This window comes from Acipenser ruthenus, chromosome 1 (genome assembly GCF_902713425.1).
Source record: "Acipenser ruthenus chromosome 1, fAciRut3.2 maternal haplotype, whole genome shotgun sequence".
Classification (NCBI taxonomy): Eukaryota; Metazoa; Chordata; class Actinopteri; order Acipenseriformes; family Acipenseridae; genus Acipenser; species Acipenser ruthenus.
Genome location: NC_081189.1, coordinates 55,859,738 through 55,877,903, shown reverse-complemented (window position 1 = coordinate 55,877,903; position 18,166 = coordinate 55,859,738). Strand labels below are relative to the sequence as shown.

Below are 18,166 nucleotides of genomic sequence, written 5' to 3'. Positions count from 1 at the left end.
TTGACTCAAAAAAATAAACTCCAGCCAAGATCAGCAAAGAAATTAGCCTTCATAAAATGCGTAGTTATCTAAATTAGATTGTCAGAAGATGCTTTTTCATGATCATTGATTGGTCCCGAAAAATGGAATAAGCAGGACATTTCATCATGCAATTAACACATTTAACAGGTTCCTTTCCGATTTAAGTGACACCTGTCAGCTTACAACTTCTTAAAAGGGTATTTGGAAATACAACTATTGGTTGTTTTCTTACGTGGATTACTGTTTACCACACTTAATAACTACTTCAGAAAAAAAAAATCCTGTTTCTGCAATCAGGGCAGCTTCTAAACAAAACTCAGAAAAGCTGATTAGTGTTTCATTTATTGTACAGTCAAAAGATAGGATATTTAACACATTTCATCACCTTTAATAGTAATAGTTTAATAGTAGAAAGTGGCTGAAAAAAATTGCCCTAGTATCTATTAATCAGTACGGCACACTAATGATCCAAGCAGAAACTGCAATAGAAAAAAATATACAGAACAAATACCATGTCATATTAAATGGTAAGAAATTAAATATTTTGAAAAAATAGACATACAAATAGACATTGTTAAACAAAAAAACAATGTAATTGTGTGTAATTAAATCAAAAGAAATACACTAATAGTGAAAAAGAAGTGTGCAATTAATTACATAATGAGGATCTCTCGTTGCCCTGCAACAGTATACATGTATAAGAACTAACAACTACAAACCCAAAAGGCACTACAAACGTATTTATTTATAGCCTACAATCGTAGGAAGTGATGTGCGTGACCTGCGACAATTAAGCTTTTTAACAAGAAATGTGTTCTTTAACGACCTTGTCGACTCAATTTCAAAACATTAGGATTCATTTTATTAACAAATTTCGTTTGAAAATCACTTGCTACTAAAGCTGTCATTACTATAGTTCAATACTAAAGCTGTCATTACTATAGTTCAATACAATAACACTGTTTTTTTGAAAATCCTGCCTGGAGGATTTAAAACAGTAGTGCAAATTGTGGCAAAATGATAAACATTGCCTACACACAAAAAAAGAGAAGAATGTGCCTGTGACCATAGGGATTTCGTTGTGGAAGGCAGACAGCAAAGGAAAGAAGTTACAACTTAGGTGTGCAAGTACTGTCGAGTTACTATACATATTTCGACAGAAATAAAACATCCAAGCATTTTGGAAAGTAACCGAAAACAATAATTACATACAATACATAAAAAGCGAAAGCCCCTGAAAAAAACTGATCTGTATAAAACTCGAAAATAACTAAAAATAATCACCGAAAAATTTAATGAATAAAACCCGAAAAACAGAAGCCCTCTTATAAAACAACTAAACTATAAAGCATTATCATTTTATGAGTCAAATGGCAATTATTTTAAACGTTACATAAATTGTGTGACATAAAAAAAAAAAAAATACTGAGTGAAGAGGTCTCTAAACCCCTTGTACTGTATGCTTATTTTTTCCTATTTGGCCAAAGAAGATTGCAGGGCTACTTCCAGCCAATCTCAGTTGATAATAAAAAATTGCTTGGTACAACCTTTAATTCTAGTAGAAGGTTGCGTGAGGTTATGTAACAAATGGGATCTTCACTGCTGAAGTCTTGTTAGCATAAGCTAAGGCTTTAGGGGTCAATTTGCGTGGGTTTTTAGCGTGAGAAGGCAATTTAAGCCATACCGTGGTTTGGCCACGCACTTCCTATAGTGTGATGAATGTGTGTGGTATGTGCTGCTACATCACATTCTCATGACAATGGAGAGAGAATGTTGAGTTTCTAAACTGCATGGAAACCCCATAGTAGTGTCTACATTGGAGAGTAAATTACTCATTGACGCAAAACCTTATCTGGAGCACTGCTCGCAGTGATTAACTGTGAGAAGAAGCAGCAGAGGAAGTCATGACTCAATGTTAAGTGACTTATCTGCAAACAAAAAAAGGAAAATAATTTTCATGACTGACAAAACAAACGGATGCAAACTTGACATGTGAAATTATTTTATAATGTAGCACTTTCAGGGTCAATCCTGTAAAAGAAACTATGTGAAAGTTGCTATTCATAAACAATTACTATGCAGTTGGTATGCAGTTAAAGGCTTGGCTTGTCCTACTTTACCAACTCCATTTTACAATTTCCGTATTGTTCAATAAAGTCTTTGTTGCCAACAACAACAGCAGTCTCTGCATTGAATTGAGTGTTTTAAAAAAAATTGCATTGTAAAAAAAAGCTTATTTAACAAATCACACTACCTTCAAAAGCTTTTTCATGGGCAGATCAAATTGTCATCATCCACACCCAACCATTCCCACCTGGCCTGATTTTACTGATTTACTTTCCAAACCTCAAAAAAATATTGCCACACAAGAGTTACTGTTCCCAAATTCCTAACATATCAGTGTACTGTAACTTTCCTGACACAAATTCCTGGGCGTGTGTATCAGTTATGTCCTAACTTGCTTTGTCAGTTAAGGACACAGTATTTACAGCACTAAAGTTTCTCCACTAAACCGGTAAAACAATATGTAGTTCATTTAAAACCTTTGCCTGTAGATGTAAACAAATACTCAGAGTATGTTTTTTAAAATAATAATACTATTTGATGAATTGCTGTTTTTTTATTATTGTTATTTCCTCATATCTTCAAGAGAATATACATTTCCTTTTTTAAATCTAAATACATAGAATATAAAACAAGACAGATACAGATATATTAACTATTTACAAAAAAAAAAAGGAAGGGGGTTAAGAATTGTTGTCAAAATAAATGAATTTAGCAATGGCAGCGGGTTTTCAAGCCGCCCTATCTCAGGTAGTTAGGGATTACCTCAACCCTCTAAAATAACCTTCTTAGCTGCAGACAAACCAGCCAGCAAGAGCTTACGTGCATTAAGAGTCAGACGGAGCTCAGAGTCATCATGATTATGCAAGAACAACCAGGGACTCAAAAGCACTTCCAGACCAATCAAATCTGAAATAATCTAAACTACTGTACATATTCACAGAAGCAACTAATCATAGGACACTCCCAAAACATATGGAGGTAGGTATCGGTTGCCTCCTGATCACACCCGCTACTGAAAGGATCTGAATCAGATCTTATCTGGAAACACCTGTATGAAGTATTGAAGAACATATTATTTTTAAGAACTCAAGGAATAGTCGCACAACCCTGTCTCACACCACTTCCCAATTAGAACTCCACCCATCTTAACTGTCCTAAAGAGTGGTGATATGAAGAAAATAATTATGATGTCAAAAGTTGAACAAGTGGGCATGGATAAGTGTGAAACAACCCACTTCAATGTACCATGTGGTACTTTCAAACTTAGATCTTTTATATATATATATATATATATATATATATATATATATATATATATATATATATATATATATATATATGTGGGTGGACACAGCAATAACAAATAAGCCTTTAGGCAACCAACTGGACCATTTGTATAACTGCATATTTTTCTTGATTTACAACTCATTTAGAAGGGAGTCGCTGTCTAGGTCTTATTTTCAGGCTAAATTGCATGTATCTCACTTGTTAAAAAGGATGTTTGATACATTTTGGGTGTGGTTGTATATTTAAATCAAATCAAATAAATAAATACTGGTTGTGTCTAAAATCAAAGACTGTGACTCAGTTTAATAACATTTTATCAGCCATCTTCTCTAATATTTTTTTTATTTTAATTTTTTGAACATCAAGATACATAACATCAGACATCCTGACTGAGGATCCCACCCAATGTTATTTAATTATAACTATTAACTATCCATTTAAATGAAATTAGTTGGATAATCTGTTCTCCTAGCTATCAACCCCTTTTTTTGATACTGTTACCGAGTTAACATTAGAAATTAAGATTATAAACGTACGATGGAAACAGACTAATCTTACATGTAGTATATCTATTTGTACAGCTCCACCTTCTGTTACTAAAACCAGTTGACGAATATATCAGTTATGCAAAACATAAATGTACAAGTATAGGCTTGAGAGTGAAAATAACATCAAGTGCACAGCAGAATTATCCAGTTAATTTTCCAATTAAAGATTGTGCTGTATACTTGGAGAATATTCACAAACTTTAAACTTTTTATAAATCTGTTTTTACTTCAATCTCTAAATGATTAATCCCTGAATAACATGGCCCTTTTAGAATTTGTCAAGGGTTGCTTTATAACATGAATGTTTGGAGCAAATTGTCAGAGAATTTAAATAAAATGAAAATATAAAATACATGTTTCATTTGTCATATCCTCAGGTCTTCACCTGCTGCAAAGTGTCTGCAGTACAACTCCGTCTCCAGCATGTGGCCCAGGACAATTGCAGTGTACAACAGCAGATAACCTTCCAGGTGTATATTCTACTACACATTATTATTATTTGTTTATTTAGCAGACACCTTTATCCAAGGCGACTTACAGAGACCAGGGTGTGTGAACTATGCATCAGCTGCAGAGTCACTTACAACAACGTCTAACCTGAAAGATGGAGCACAAGGAGGTTAAGTGACTTGCTTAGGGTCATGCAGTGAGTCAGTGGCTGAGTCAGGATTTGAACCAGGGACCTCCTGGTTACAAACCCTTTTCTTTAACAACTGTACCACATGCAACCAAAATTTTCAAGTTGTATGCGTATCTTAGATTAGATTACTGCTACATCTAGTGCTAGACTAAATAAAGTATTTTTTAAGAAACAATTTGAAAGTTACTGCACATAAAAGCCTAATGATATAACTTAAACTACTGATAAACTGTCAGCTTTACTTATAAGAAGTATCTAATAGGCTGGAGAAAACCTATTGTACCATACGTGTTACTTTTGGAACTCATTTCTTTGCAGCCCCATACTGTATGCTACATTTTATTTGTGATGCAACTGTACTGTATGTGTAAATGTGAAATTACTTGTAATACTGTTTAAAACTGGTTGTTACCATGCTAAAAATACCAGCCCTGTAAATGTTTACTGTAAAATGCTATTCATTAAAAAAAAAAAAAAAACATGATATCTGGTAGTACACTAAGTTAAATAAATCTGTTTTCATGTCTTACTGTCAGTAACCAACCAACTAACATGCTTTTAACATTAAATAAAGCTGGTGAAGTACCTTATACATGTTTTAAAATGAAAATACATGTTTGCTATATTATGTGTTTCTTCTAAACTGTACATTTGAGAGCTATATAGTGAATATAAGTTCACAACATGTACAATTTATGAAACTGTTTTATTAGCTCCAACCACTTAATTATGTGGATCTCTTACAGTATATTTTCATAGATCTCTATTTTCAAAAATTCAGGTAACATTACATACTCTATATGCAAAGCAATCAGAAAATGTAATCTATATTTTTATATATTTAACAGTCACAGCTTCTTCATTTGAGACACCTCGTGTGGAACGAGTACAAACAGAAAGATGTGGCACAGAACTGGATGCATTTTGCTTTCATGGAGAGTGCATGTTTCTTCTGGACCTAAATATACACACTTGTAGGTAAGAGGAGCACACGCGAGTAAGAATTTCTGTTTATAAAGTATTGCATGCAAAGTCCTTTGGGGCTTCAAGTATAGTTGGAAGTCTATGAGGTGATCCTTATGTAACACTTAAGTTTAGGCCATCAAAGACAATTCATTTCTGCTTGCAATGGATGACTTCTTTCCTAGCTGGGTGGATACCGTCAAGGGAACATCACCTGTTTATCTGTCATACAGTGTCAGGTACTGGTTTAAATAGTGTACCAGGTAATTCACAAGGAAACCTCAGCATTATTTCTTAGCAGGAGAGTGTTATTAATTTTGCTGACAATGTTTCCAGTTTGAACTGACTTTCCGCAAAGATAAATAGTTACATTCCACCGCAGTTACTGTAAAGTGATTATGGTGAAAAATATAAGTCAAGGATACACAGTTATCAAATACTTTTTAATTTTTTCTGTGTTCCACATGCAACCAAACTTTGTCTTTTCTGTTTCTGTTGTCTTTACTGCCCCATTCATATCCTTTCTGCACATCATTTTGTAAATTATTAATGCAGTTTCTGCAGTCAAAAGTGCTGTCTTTGTAACATTGTCGTTAAGAACCAATGTGTAGAGACCTTAGTGCTTATTGTGTTACGCCTTATAATAAGAATGTAAGTGCTGGTGGAATTGCATCATCAGGTAAATGGATATGACCGTACCGCCTTCTAACCGGTTCTGAGATATAAAGGGGCATCTTTTATTGAGGGAGCAATATACTATACATCAATCCTTTTGCATAGACATATACTAGCAGACACTAAAATAGAAGTCTGCAGCCGTTGCCCATTCTAAGTGTGTTCCTTTACATGATTATATAGTGACATTGCAGGTTCCAATATGTTAGATATTCAGTTTACAGTTCTTAAAGGCTAAGTACAGGTCTGAAATACCACAGTTGTCTTAGCTAAGGTTTTCTTCTTGTTGTTTAGAATCTCTTTGTATGTCATTGTAAGTAACCTTATGTCGTCAGATGGGCTCTCAAATATGGCTTCTCTGTACAGCTAGTACACCAAGGTGTAACAGACAATGATATAAAGTGATTTAAACAACATCCAGAATACATCAGTTAACACAACAGTGATATTTCAAACCCACAACAAGTTGCTCTTTAAGCAAGGCTGTACTGGCAGTCATCTTAATATGTGCATTTTATACAAATGATTTCCTTGGTGATAGAAGTACAGTCACTTAGATTGCATACCATCTAAAATGTCAGTATGAGAGGGAAATACAAACACTAAATTGTGACAACTACAAGAATGAATAAAGCTTTTAGAATTAAAGCCGTCGGTGAAAGTACTGTCAATCTCACTTATAACTCAGGAAAAATAGTTTCTGACTGGGACTGTAATTAAAGTCAATAGTTGCTTGCTCAAACTTGGAACTATAAATACTGCTTAAAGACACTTGAAAATGAATTTGTATGACTACTGTTAAAGCCATTTACTAACAAGACCACACAATGTCATGACAAGTCCAGAGGACATGTATTTTTATAATGGTGAATTGAAATAATAAAAACAAATCTTAAAATGTTTGTGATAAAAAAAAATAGATCTGCAGGTTGACTATATGTGTGTGGTGTTATTAATCATGTTATCTTTCCTTCTAGGTGTGATGCTGGCTTTACTGGTGAAAGATGCGCTCATTCAGAACTTGTCTTCCAGCCAATGAGTAAAGGATATATTCTTTTGACTGTCGTGTGTACAGTTTTATTTTTGACAGCTCTGGCGATTACATTTTACTTCTTCTACAAATGGTATGGTGGCTTTTAATTTTTAAACTATACTAATCCTTTAATATGTATTTTAATACAGCTAAGCATCAAACAAGGCTGCAATAGGGAACAGAATAAACCAATAGAAATACACATTGTTCATAGGGGTGCTGTTTGCATATTAAATACTAAATGTAAACACAAAAAAGACAGCAAAAAGAAAATGTCAGATAGGGCAATCACAACGGATGTCTTTGGATGTGTTTGCCACATGGTACTGAATAACCTCATTTATATCAACTAATAAATGGACAGGACATTGGTAGTTGTAAGGTCCGAGAGGCCTCATTGGCGGGGGTTTCCATGGAAAAATAAAAATGTTTCACCATTTTCTCACGCTATTTTGGTAGTACCTTTTGAGTAATTTAGGTTTCCATGTAGTTTTCTTTTAGAGAGAAATTCTAATTCCAAATGCAGATAACCTAATTAATATTCAAATGTTTAGTACAGTACATTTTTCAAAATACTGGTAATCTACAATAAGCTACCCTGCTCTCCCACATTTCCCACTACATAATATTTTTATAATAATAACACCGTGTAACACATTATTTTTTTTTTTGGTTCCTGGGTAGTGAGTGTTATTTCCTAATTGCTTATGCCTCAAAAGTATAGAAAATGGCTATTATTCCCCACAAACTTTGCTTTTGTGACCAGGACAGTGATATTTTGAAATTTACCTATTTTCCAGAACATTCCAGATAGATTCAGTGCTGAGTAAACTTGGAGTAACTTCTAGAACTTTCTAGAACTTTCCAGTAATATAAATAGTAGTATAAATACAGGGGCCTTAAGCCCACCAGTTCAGTTTAGTTCCAGCTGCCTAAGTGGATACATATCTGCATTTTTCTGAGATGGCATCAAGGTCATAGGAGACTTCAAAATGGTGGCATTCCTGATGGGTCTCCAAGGCGGTTTTACCAAGTTTCCCTGCTATCTTTGCCTTTGGGACAGCAGGGACACCAAGGCGCACTACCACAGGCGGGACTGGCCACAGCGGACCGAGTTCTCTGTGGGGAGGAACAACGTCAAGTGGGAGCCACTGGTGGACCCCCGGAAGGTGCTGATGCCACCACTGCACATCAAATTGGGCCTTATGAAACAATTTGTCAGAGCTCTAGATAAGGAGTCGGCAGCCTTCAAGTACCTTCAAGACTTCTTCCCTAAGCTGTCTGAGGCAAAGGTCAAAGCCGGTGTCTTCGTCGGACCACAGATAAAGAAGATCCTGGAGTGCAATGAATTCCCCAAGAAGCTCACTAGTAAGGAGAAAGCGGCTTGGAACAGCTTTGTCGCAGTGGTTCGGGGCTTCCTGGGCAATCACAAGGCTGAAAACTATGTGGAGCTGGTTGATACTCTGGTGAAGAACTACGGCACAATGGGCTGTAGGATGTCCCTCAAAGTCCATATCCTTGATGCTCATCTTAATAAATTCAAGGAGAACATGGGAGCGTACTCGGATGAGCAAGGCAAGCGCTTCCACCAGGATATACTGGACTTTGAACGCCGCTACCAAGGACAGTATAACGACAACATGATGGGAGACTACATTTGGGGGCTGATTCGTGAAAGTGATTTACAGTATAATCGTAAATCTCGAAAAACTACTCACTTCTAAATCTTTTGTAGTCATTTTTGTATTACTTTAGTATAAATACATGTTAATTTGGATTCATATGTTGTTTTTTTCTGACTTTATGTGAACAAAAAGACACAAATTCGCCCGTTTTCTCATTGGAAATAGGTAAATTTCAAAATATCACTGTCCTGGTCACAAAAGCAAAGTTTGTGGGGAATAATAGCCATTTTCTATACTTTTGAGGCATAAGCAATTAGGAAATAACACTTACTACCCAGGAACAAAAATTGTGTTACATAGTGTAATAATAATAATAATAATAATAATAATACTAATAATAATAATAATAATAATAATAATAAATGTCTGACAGGGACAGTGCAAGACTCTTGCAGTAGATTGTGGTTATATATTTTTGGTTGTTGTTATTGAGGATCCAGTATACTGGTAGTCCATACAAGTTCAACAAATTTCTCAGTAGATGCTAATCCACCCAGGACTTTCTGGAACTTCGTTATGTATCGCAGCAGTCTTTTTAAATGATGCAAGCAGAGGTGCAACTCCATAACACTAGATTGTAGATCACATTTCCATTCTTTATTATTTAAAAAGAACAAAGTTAAAAACAGAGCAACATTTCGTCCAGATGGCCTTCATCAAGCTGTAGTGAATCGACACAGTCCTCACCAGTAAATACATTAACACAGGCCCTCAATTAGTGAATTAGTGATTCAATCATCTGAATTAACAATTCAAATAGTCAACATGATGTTTGCAAACAATACTATTAAGATACAATACAGATATTTGAAAACATGTATATTTTACGTTATCATACATTTCAATATTACTTTATTCAAAATGTCATTTCATTCTATTTTCCAAATGTATTCAGAAAATTTTAAAGGCTCCAAAAAATATTCTTTTTGAACAAATTTGTGGAACCAACAGTTTTGTTTTTCTTTTTCATGTTTTCGTTATTCTAAAATAAATCTTGCTCAATTAATACGGTTTAAGAGATTTTACTTCAGCTCTAGGATTAACAAACACATTCTTAAAAGTTTTGAAAATGTTACTTTCAGATATAATTTATAAATGTTGAAAACGCGTATCATAAATTCAACATTTCAAATCTATAAATCTTTTTTTAAACTTGGCGAGTCAACACTTAGCTGACATGTTAAATCTGGGTTTCTAACAAATCAGTGAGTTTTTTTTTGTTTTTAACACTTGGTGAGTCAGCATTTAGCTAACATTTCTAACTAATAAATCTGTGAAAAATACTTGTAACTTAAATCCTTTTTTTATACTTGGCTATTCAACATTTACCTAACAGATACATCTGAAAAACATTATCGTTCAGCAATTAAATCAAAAGAAATAAATCTGGGTTTTCACAAAATAAATATTTATTTTGCCAGCTAAATCTGAAGCTAAATGAGCCCCCACCCATTGAAGCGTTTGATTTGGCATTGTATGCTGCAGAGCTGCCCTTACACTCCGAGAGCCAATGTCTCTGCTTCCCCGCCTCCTCTGCATACTATAATGCCAAAAAATGTACATATTTCAAAACTGTTAAGAATGTGTTTGTTAACATTTATGTATTTAGCTAAATCTGAACTTGTTTTGGTTAAATCTAGGAAAACATATACAATTTACATTAAATATATAATTTACATTAAATCTGGGAAAAGCACTGTTAAAATATAAGTGCTTTTTTTTTACACTTGTGCCCCTTTGACACTCACCAATACAAACATAATTTCTCCTGTTCTACAAGCCCTAGAGTGATCGTCAAGGGCTCATTTGAAAGGTAATAACTTGGACTAATTAGCTATCATTTATGTATTTATTCAATTCTATCATTTAAAAAAAAACTAAATGTTTACAGAACTGCCTCTTTAGTCATATTCACGCCCCCCTTACTGACTCTCGCGCACCACTGCTCTAGGTGGTCGCTCAAGCCTGGTGCAGTTGGTAGCTGTAACAGGGTGATGTGTTACATGTGTGGGTCGTCGCTGAATAATCATGAGAAAAACACAGAGCATTGGTGTTGACACGCGCAGATTAATTTTCAGCACAGGCCGACGCTCAGGTACCAACAATGATAACCCTAGCACCGGATTTAATAAACAAAACCACACAAAATGGCGAGCGCTAGTCCCACTAAAAGGAAAGTCCCACTCCAGGAACCTACTACTCTACCTACCTACCTACCTACTATGGTAACCCTCTCTATACTGTTTGTGATCAACATCCCCTAAACTGATCTACTACTATTCCTTTGGAAGTCCCAGCCTCCCAGCGACTCCGGGTCATTGTGACGGTCCTGGCTGAGCAGCCTTCACAGGCACCGTCTTGCAGTCAAGGGGTTCCGTAGTTAGGGCTGCCACCTCTGACGTACAAAGGAAACGGGACATCCAAATGGAAGGGGATTGTTAAAAGTTTAAACCCTCTTTAGAAATCCTATATTTATCCAAAAGGTAACATTCATACTATTACTACTGTAGTATTGACAACCAATTGATATTGTGCGTCTATTGCAGTAATATTATATCTTCACCTGACCTTTGCTCAATGTATGATGCCGGCATTGGCATTGTGGTGTTGTAGTAATCTACATGGATGTGGAAGCATAAGATTAAAAACCAGGTAGGCATATTGAAATCCCGGGACACCTTCCTCAAAACAGGGGATGATCCTGGGAAAACACAGATAGGTGGTAACCACATCCGTAGTAGTTGGCGGAGCGGATGCTTTCCTCCATGGTGTAAAAAAACAAGCTTTCCCTCAGTGCCCGTCTGTGTGGCAGTGGCCTTGACGATTTTTAAGCTCTGCACAGCATTCCTCGGGCACGCCCCCCCCAAGCCAGTCCGGACCTGATCTGCTCAGTGCTGGCGAGCCCATCCGCCCAATCAGTTGCCCAGCAACACGTCTCAGCTGCACATACTTGCGCAGGAACCAGCAACGGAGCTCCCTGTCACAGTAGCCTACAGCAATAATACAGGAGACCACTGAAACCAATTCCCAGCTATGCTAATTTAATACATTTTGGTGTACAAACGTGCCTTTTTTTGTCTTTGGTAGGTACCCATGATAGAAGCTACTTAAGGCTAGTGTACAATGGATTGCATCTTATTGATAAGGGACAGAAAAGTCTCGACTTAAAGCAATCATCTATCCAATGTCCAAACACAAAGATAACAAAAGTGTTAAGGATAAAAATATTTATATTCTATGCTTTGCAAAGGGCTTCGTTATTTATGTATTTATTTATTGTAAAGGACTGTATTTTTTTTTAAATTTGTAGTACCTTTACAATTTTTTTATAACTTTCCTTATAAAACAAATCAGCTATAAAGCATTATCATTTTGATTCAAATGTCAATCATTTGAAACGCTCAATAAAAGGTGTCACATAAAAAAACAAATATTGAGTTAAGAATATTTATCTCTAAACTCCTCGTACTGTATGCTTATTGTTTCCTATTTGGTCAGAGCTTGCCAAGGCTGCTTCCAGCAGATCTCAGTTGTTAATACAGAATTGCTTGGTAGGGCTTTTAGTTATAGTAAAAAGTTGTTCGAGGTTACTTCACAAACGGGATCTGCACTACTGAAGTCTCGTGAACATAAGGTATGACATGTTACCACCGTGCAAAACAAAACATACTTTTTAACCGTACCATGTTTTGGCCGTGCACTTCCTATAGCGTGATCAATGTGTGTGGTATGTGCTGCTACGTCACAATCACATGACAATGGAGAGAGAATTTGGCGTTTCTAAACTGCATGGAAACCCCACCATTATTGGGCCAGTCTATGGACAGTGTTTTTATTGCAAAATGGTGTTCTCTATGACTTGTTCTGTGCTAGTACTAACAACTTTACACATAATATAATATATAATGAACAGTATAAAATATATAGTGCATTTCCCTGACTTTGTTGCAAAGCCCATTACATTGTTTAACCACTAAAACCACACCCGTTTTTATGTTGCAGGTTTAAAAAGAATAAATGCACCTCAACAGAGAAAAAGTATCAAGAAATTCAACTTGCATGAAGTACTGTATTTATATCTAACATGAAATGGAAACACAACCAGCTTTGTATGCATCAATCTTGAAAAGAGTCTTCTGTGAGACTTAATGCTCAACAAATGCCATCTGAAACCCTGGAATGTTCAACTTACATTTGTGGCCTACTTCCACAATACATATCAAGATTGTCTTTAAAAAATCCCCTTTAAAGTGTTATAAAAACAAACTGCAAAAAAAAAAAGACATTTCACTAACAAAAAAGTCAAACTAGTTCAATTAAATATAAATGGACCATTGTTTCTCCAAACAACATGAATATTACCTGAAAAGTTACTTAATGACTGTATAAAGAAGTTGTTTTTTGCAAGACAGCTGTTTCTGTTGCTGCTGCTTCTTTGTGCAACACATGGTTTTATTTTATTTACTCAAATTTATGAAGATAATAAGTACTTACTTATCTCATAAACATGGGTTAAATAATTGTTTAACTTTTTGTACTACATTACTGATATTTATTGTTACAGTTGTACTGCTGTCATAGTTACCATTCCACTTATATAATTAACCTAATATAGGTATCACATGTGCACTTATTACCTTTTATTCCATTACAGGTTAGGCTCCAATTACACTCCTGCAAAAAAGGACATATACTGTTTTAATATTATTGTCCCTCAGTTGACTCCAGATATAAATACAGTAGCAGCCCAAGAAGATATCTGTTTGGCTGTGGCATGACACTGCAGTTTTGTAAGACACATTTAGGCCACAGGTTTGCTACAGTAAAATTGCAATAGAGACTCATGTTTTTAAGCCATAAGAGTCATCTCTGCAAGCACACCTCAATCCTAACCTAAACGTCCTCAGCCATTCAGTCTGTGGTGAGTCAGACTGCTTGATGATTTGTTTGGTTAATGCTGCCGAATAAGCCACACAGGCCTGAATTAAATCAAAGTTTATGGTGCCTCCTTGCCTATACACGTACTTTCTAATGGCTTTGGTGCCCCAATAATTTTAGCCAGGCCAGGGTGATGTTTACTGACAAGTTGCATTATTTGAGGAAAAAATAGATTGAACAGCAGACAGATGACTCATTCTGTGCATCCCTGTTCTGGTGAGCCAGTTACCGTATTTTAAATATGTATTATATATCTATATGTATAGCCTGTTTAAAATTAAACATATATATATATATAATATAAATTCTAACATATATTATTTAATAGATGTATATTGTATCAAAACATGAGTCTCACAGTATTACAGTACATTATTTAACAACAAATCTGAACTAAAATACCTGTAATGCAATTTTAGTTACCAAATAAATATTAGTATTGCATTGTTGTTATATTTAAAAGTGATATTTACCCACTATGTGGATTGTCCCAATTATTAACAAGTTATTTAAGTTTTAATTGTTACGGAAACCTAGGCTGGGACCAAATCAAAACATTAACAACCTGCTAATCGCACTTAACAAAACTGTATTTAATAGTGTTTTCTTTTTTTGTAAGTATCTTATTTCTTCTACTCATAAAAAGAAAATGCTATTAAATACAGTTTTGTTAAGTGTGATTAGTGGGTTGTCAAAGTTTTGATTTGGTCCGGGCCCTAGTATAAAAAAAGTCTTGAAGCTGTTGTCTGTTTTTGTTGCTTTTTATAACATCAAATATGTTTCTCTTCCTTCTATATTTAATGTAGGATTGCATTCTTTCTGTATCTTTATAAAAAAAAAAATGTATTATTTTTTGTCCATTGGAGGGCAGCATCTTCTGTACTAAGGGTAATTTTTGTCTGCTTAGTTAAAGGTTGTATACTGTACTTCACTCCAGACCACCAAGAACAGCTCTTCCAATCTACCGGTATAATAAAGAATGCATGGATGAATTTCTGTATAGAAAAATGAAACTGTTACATTTTTTATTTCTTCAACTGCATTGTTCAAACTCTCAGATACAGGAGAGCATATATTGTTACGCAATGCTCTAAACGTTTTTTTTCAGTGAGATTGTGGCCTTTGTAAATGAGCATTTGGTTTTTCCAGTGAATACATTTTGAAATAAATACATGTGGCAATTTGTCAATGGAAACATGCAGAAGCTTTTTTGAACAAATGAACACATTTTCAATACAGGTCAATTAAATACATTTGGAAAAAATAATACAAATTCACAATAATCACATTACAGTACATTCAGAAAGGAGACATCCACAAAATTTGAAATGAACAATTCTTTATTGCATTTTGACAAATGACCATGCCCATAATGAAGGAGGAGGACCAAGCAAAGAAACAACAAGGAGGCATAGATGAGAGGGCTATTTAAAGGAAAGGTTTGATTATGTGTGTGATTAGTGGGCGGGTTCCCCTTTCATCAAGAAACACAACAGTTTCCAATGACAATTTTCCAATTCTCCCCAGAATGCTAAAAATATCCTTAATGACAAACCTTTTAAAAGCACTATAGGGAAAACTGATGGATTGGGTGGAACTGTATTTTTTACATATGTACCTACTGATGGGAATTGATGGAAGAGGCATACAGTAGAAACGCTGCAGATATACTGTGGTGTTTACCGTGTAAAGCAAAACAATTATCCATGCAAGGGACACCCCCTTGTGTCAGAAAAAATAATGCATATTGAAGAACTTTTCTCATATTTCCGTCAACTTCATCTACAAGGTAAGATTAATTTATGACACACATGCCACTACTTGCCTCCATACCTCCATACCTCCTCCAGCAAAACATCTCGGGAGGGGTTTGCAAAATTCTCCATTAGCACCTAAGGATTCAACTTTTAACTCTGGACCTGAGGACAGCTGTCTCTCCAGGCTGTCAAGAGGTCTTTCCCTTCTTGCCAGCTGCACTATTCACAGCAGTCACTGGACGTATCCAGATCTTCATGATTTCCATTACACAAGTGTAGATGTTAAAACTTCATGCTGATTTGAAGTCGGCTCTCGCCAAGATAAGCACCAACTAAGACGTAGCTTTACAGTAAACTAATGTGATCCATCTGTGTCTCTATCCATTTGTGTTTCCTTCCATATGATGATGTAGATATCCTTCTGTCTGGTGTTGATGGATGAAGTGTAATGCTGGCTCCAGGGATCAGCTTTTTTGCCTCCCTGGTGCATCAGCACACACAATGGCTGCGATTCTGGCTCCGGGGATCAAACACTTTATGTTGTGCTTGAGATCCCCAGCCAGAATCTTTCCGTCTCAACCACAGCCAGTTGCTGCTCCTCTCTGCTGCTTCAAATAAGTATTTCTTTTTTATTACAGTATTTTGGGTAAAAAATATACACCAAAAAATTCAATTATTTGCGTTAGGTCTTTGAAACACAGGCTAAAACATACTTTACTGCATCACTGTAAAACAATGTATTAAAAAAAGACTAAAAAAAGACTAAAAAATACAATATTACTGTATTACGTTATAATAATAAAAAAACTATTGTTTTTCTTTTATTATTCCTCATTATTCCTTAAAATGGTCAATGACGGACCATTACACCTGCTATGCCCAAGCATTCCCAACCTAGGACCAGAAGGCTTCCACCATATACAAAGTACTGTGGGACCAGTACTTTGTGCATTATGGACTGCCTGCTTGGATACACTCTTCTCCACATGTTAGGGATCAAAAAAATGACACTGTACCATCCCCAGGGCGATCCGCAACCACAGAGATTCAATCGAACCCTCCTGAGCACATTGGGAACCTTGGACCCCCGCCAGAAGGCCAGGTGGAACCAGCACGTCAATCACCTGGTGCACACGCATACAACTGCATCTTCCAAAGGTGAATAAAAACTGTATTACACGAACGATCATTCAGTATTCTGTTTATACCACAAGCATATTTTTAAAAATAAATAACAATTATTTATATTAAATCAATTCATTCAGGGATTATTTTATTTGGTGGATCTTTACTTTCACTGTCAACAGACTATGCTTTGATGTGATTTAATTTTCAACCCTGTTTATCAGTAACTATCATTTCTTGACTAAACTCGTTCTCAAGGAAATCCAAAATCAAAACAACAAATTATTTCAGACATTTTAAAGTTGTTATAAAACACATACCGTGGCAGTATTGTTAGAACTACCGAAGCACAGCTCCATCCTGAATTTCAGCAGCACACCACGGGATTGGAATGTAAGCAAAAACACATTTGAAACAATTTCCAGTAAGCATGTTAGTCAACTTATATTATTCCACTTAAGTGGAATAACAAAAATGTATCCCACGCTTGATATACCTAGGAGTGGACAGGATGGTTGAGTGGTGATGTCACAGACCAGGAAGTAACCACACACAGCAAGGTACTATGGGGCGAGTCGCAAATGTGCTTGTTTTTCTTTTATTATAAATAAAATATTTAAACAAAACACTACATAGAACAAAACAGTACGGTGGCCAAAATAAACAGACAGTTAATCAAACAGAACAAGTACCGTGCTGGTCGAAATCCAGCACAAGTAGCAATTGTATTTATGTTTTCAGTACTTACTTTTCAAGTTCCACCTCTAAACATCCCCAACCCCGACTGAGAGGTTACTGCCTCTTTTATGCAGCTGTGCCTGAGCTCAATTGCTTGTCAATCATTCAGTCGCGCTCAGGCACATTCTACACAGTAATTGATTTGGCAGGGGAGGCAATTAACCCTTGCAAATAAAATACATTTAAATCATAATATAACAAACTACAAATAAACATAGTGGCGGGGTGTACACCATCAAATAGCCCCCTTGTGCATAGCACACATGGCCTTAAATGCCAGAAAGTCTTGGTCAATGTCCTGGTCCAGGAACGGAGGCACCAATGGGCCCACGGGTGCCGGCAACAACAAATCCCTGGGGGTCAGCAGCAAAGGACCCCCAGGTGATGGGAACTGGCGGCAACAGCAGCTCTATTTGTTGGCCTGGCGGCCACGGTGTGATGCCCTCCTCCAGTGGCAATGCTGGCAGCGGAAAGGCTGACAGTGGTGCGGCACACTCCAGCAGTGGAAATGCTGCCTCCTCTGGACCTGCAGCCGGCAGTGGCAGCGGAAAGGCTGACAACGGGCTGGTACACCCCGGCAGCGGAAATGGTGCCTCCTCTGGATCTGCTGCCCGCAGTGGCAGCGCTGGCAGCAGAAAGGCTGACAGCAGTGTGGCACACTCCGGCAGCGGAAATGTTGCATCCACCAG

The 18,166-nt window shown here is 36.2% G+C and overlaps 1 protein-coding gene across 1 annotated transcript in view; it reads left to right on the top strand.

Annotated features, from left to right (window-relative positions):
- Positions 1-15,045, top strand: part of LOC117421107 (proepiregulin-like) — a 34,827-nt gene extending 19,782 nt beyond the window's left edge. Inside the window, exons 2-5 of the mRNA XM_034035048.2 lie at positions 4,301-4,393; positions 5,412-5,541; positions 7,179-7,325; positions 12,922-15,045. Of these exons, the coding sequence (XP_033890939.1) occupies positions 4,301-4,393; positions 5,412-5,541; positions 7,179-7,325; positions 12,922-12,982 (431 nt within the window). The 3' untranslated portion in view covers positions 12,983-15,045. The remainder of the gene's footprint in view (positions 1-4,300; positions 4,394-5,411; positions 5,542-7,178; positions 7,326-12,921) is intronic.
- The last annotated feature ends 3,121 nt before the right edge of the window (positions 15,046-18,166 follow it).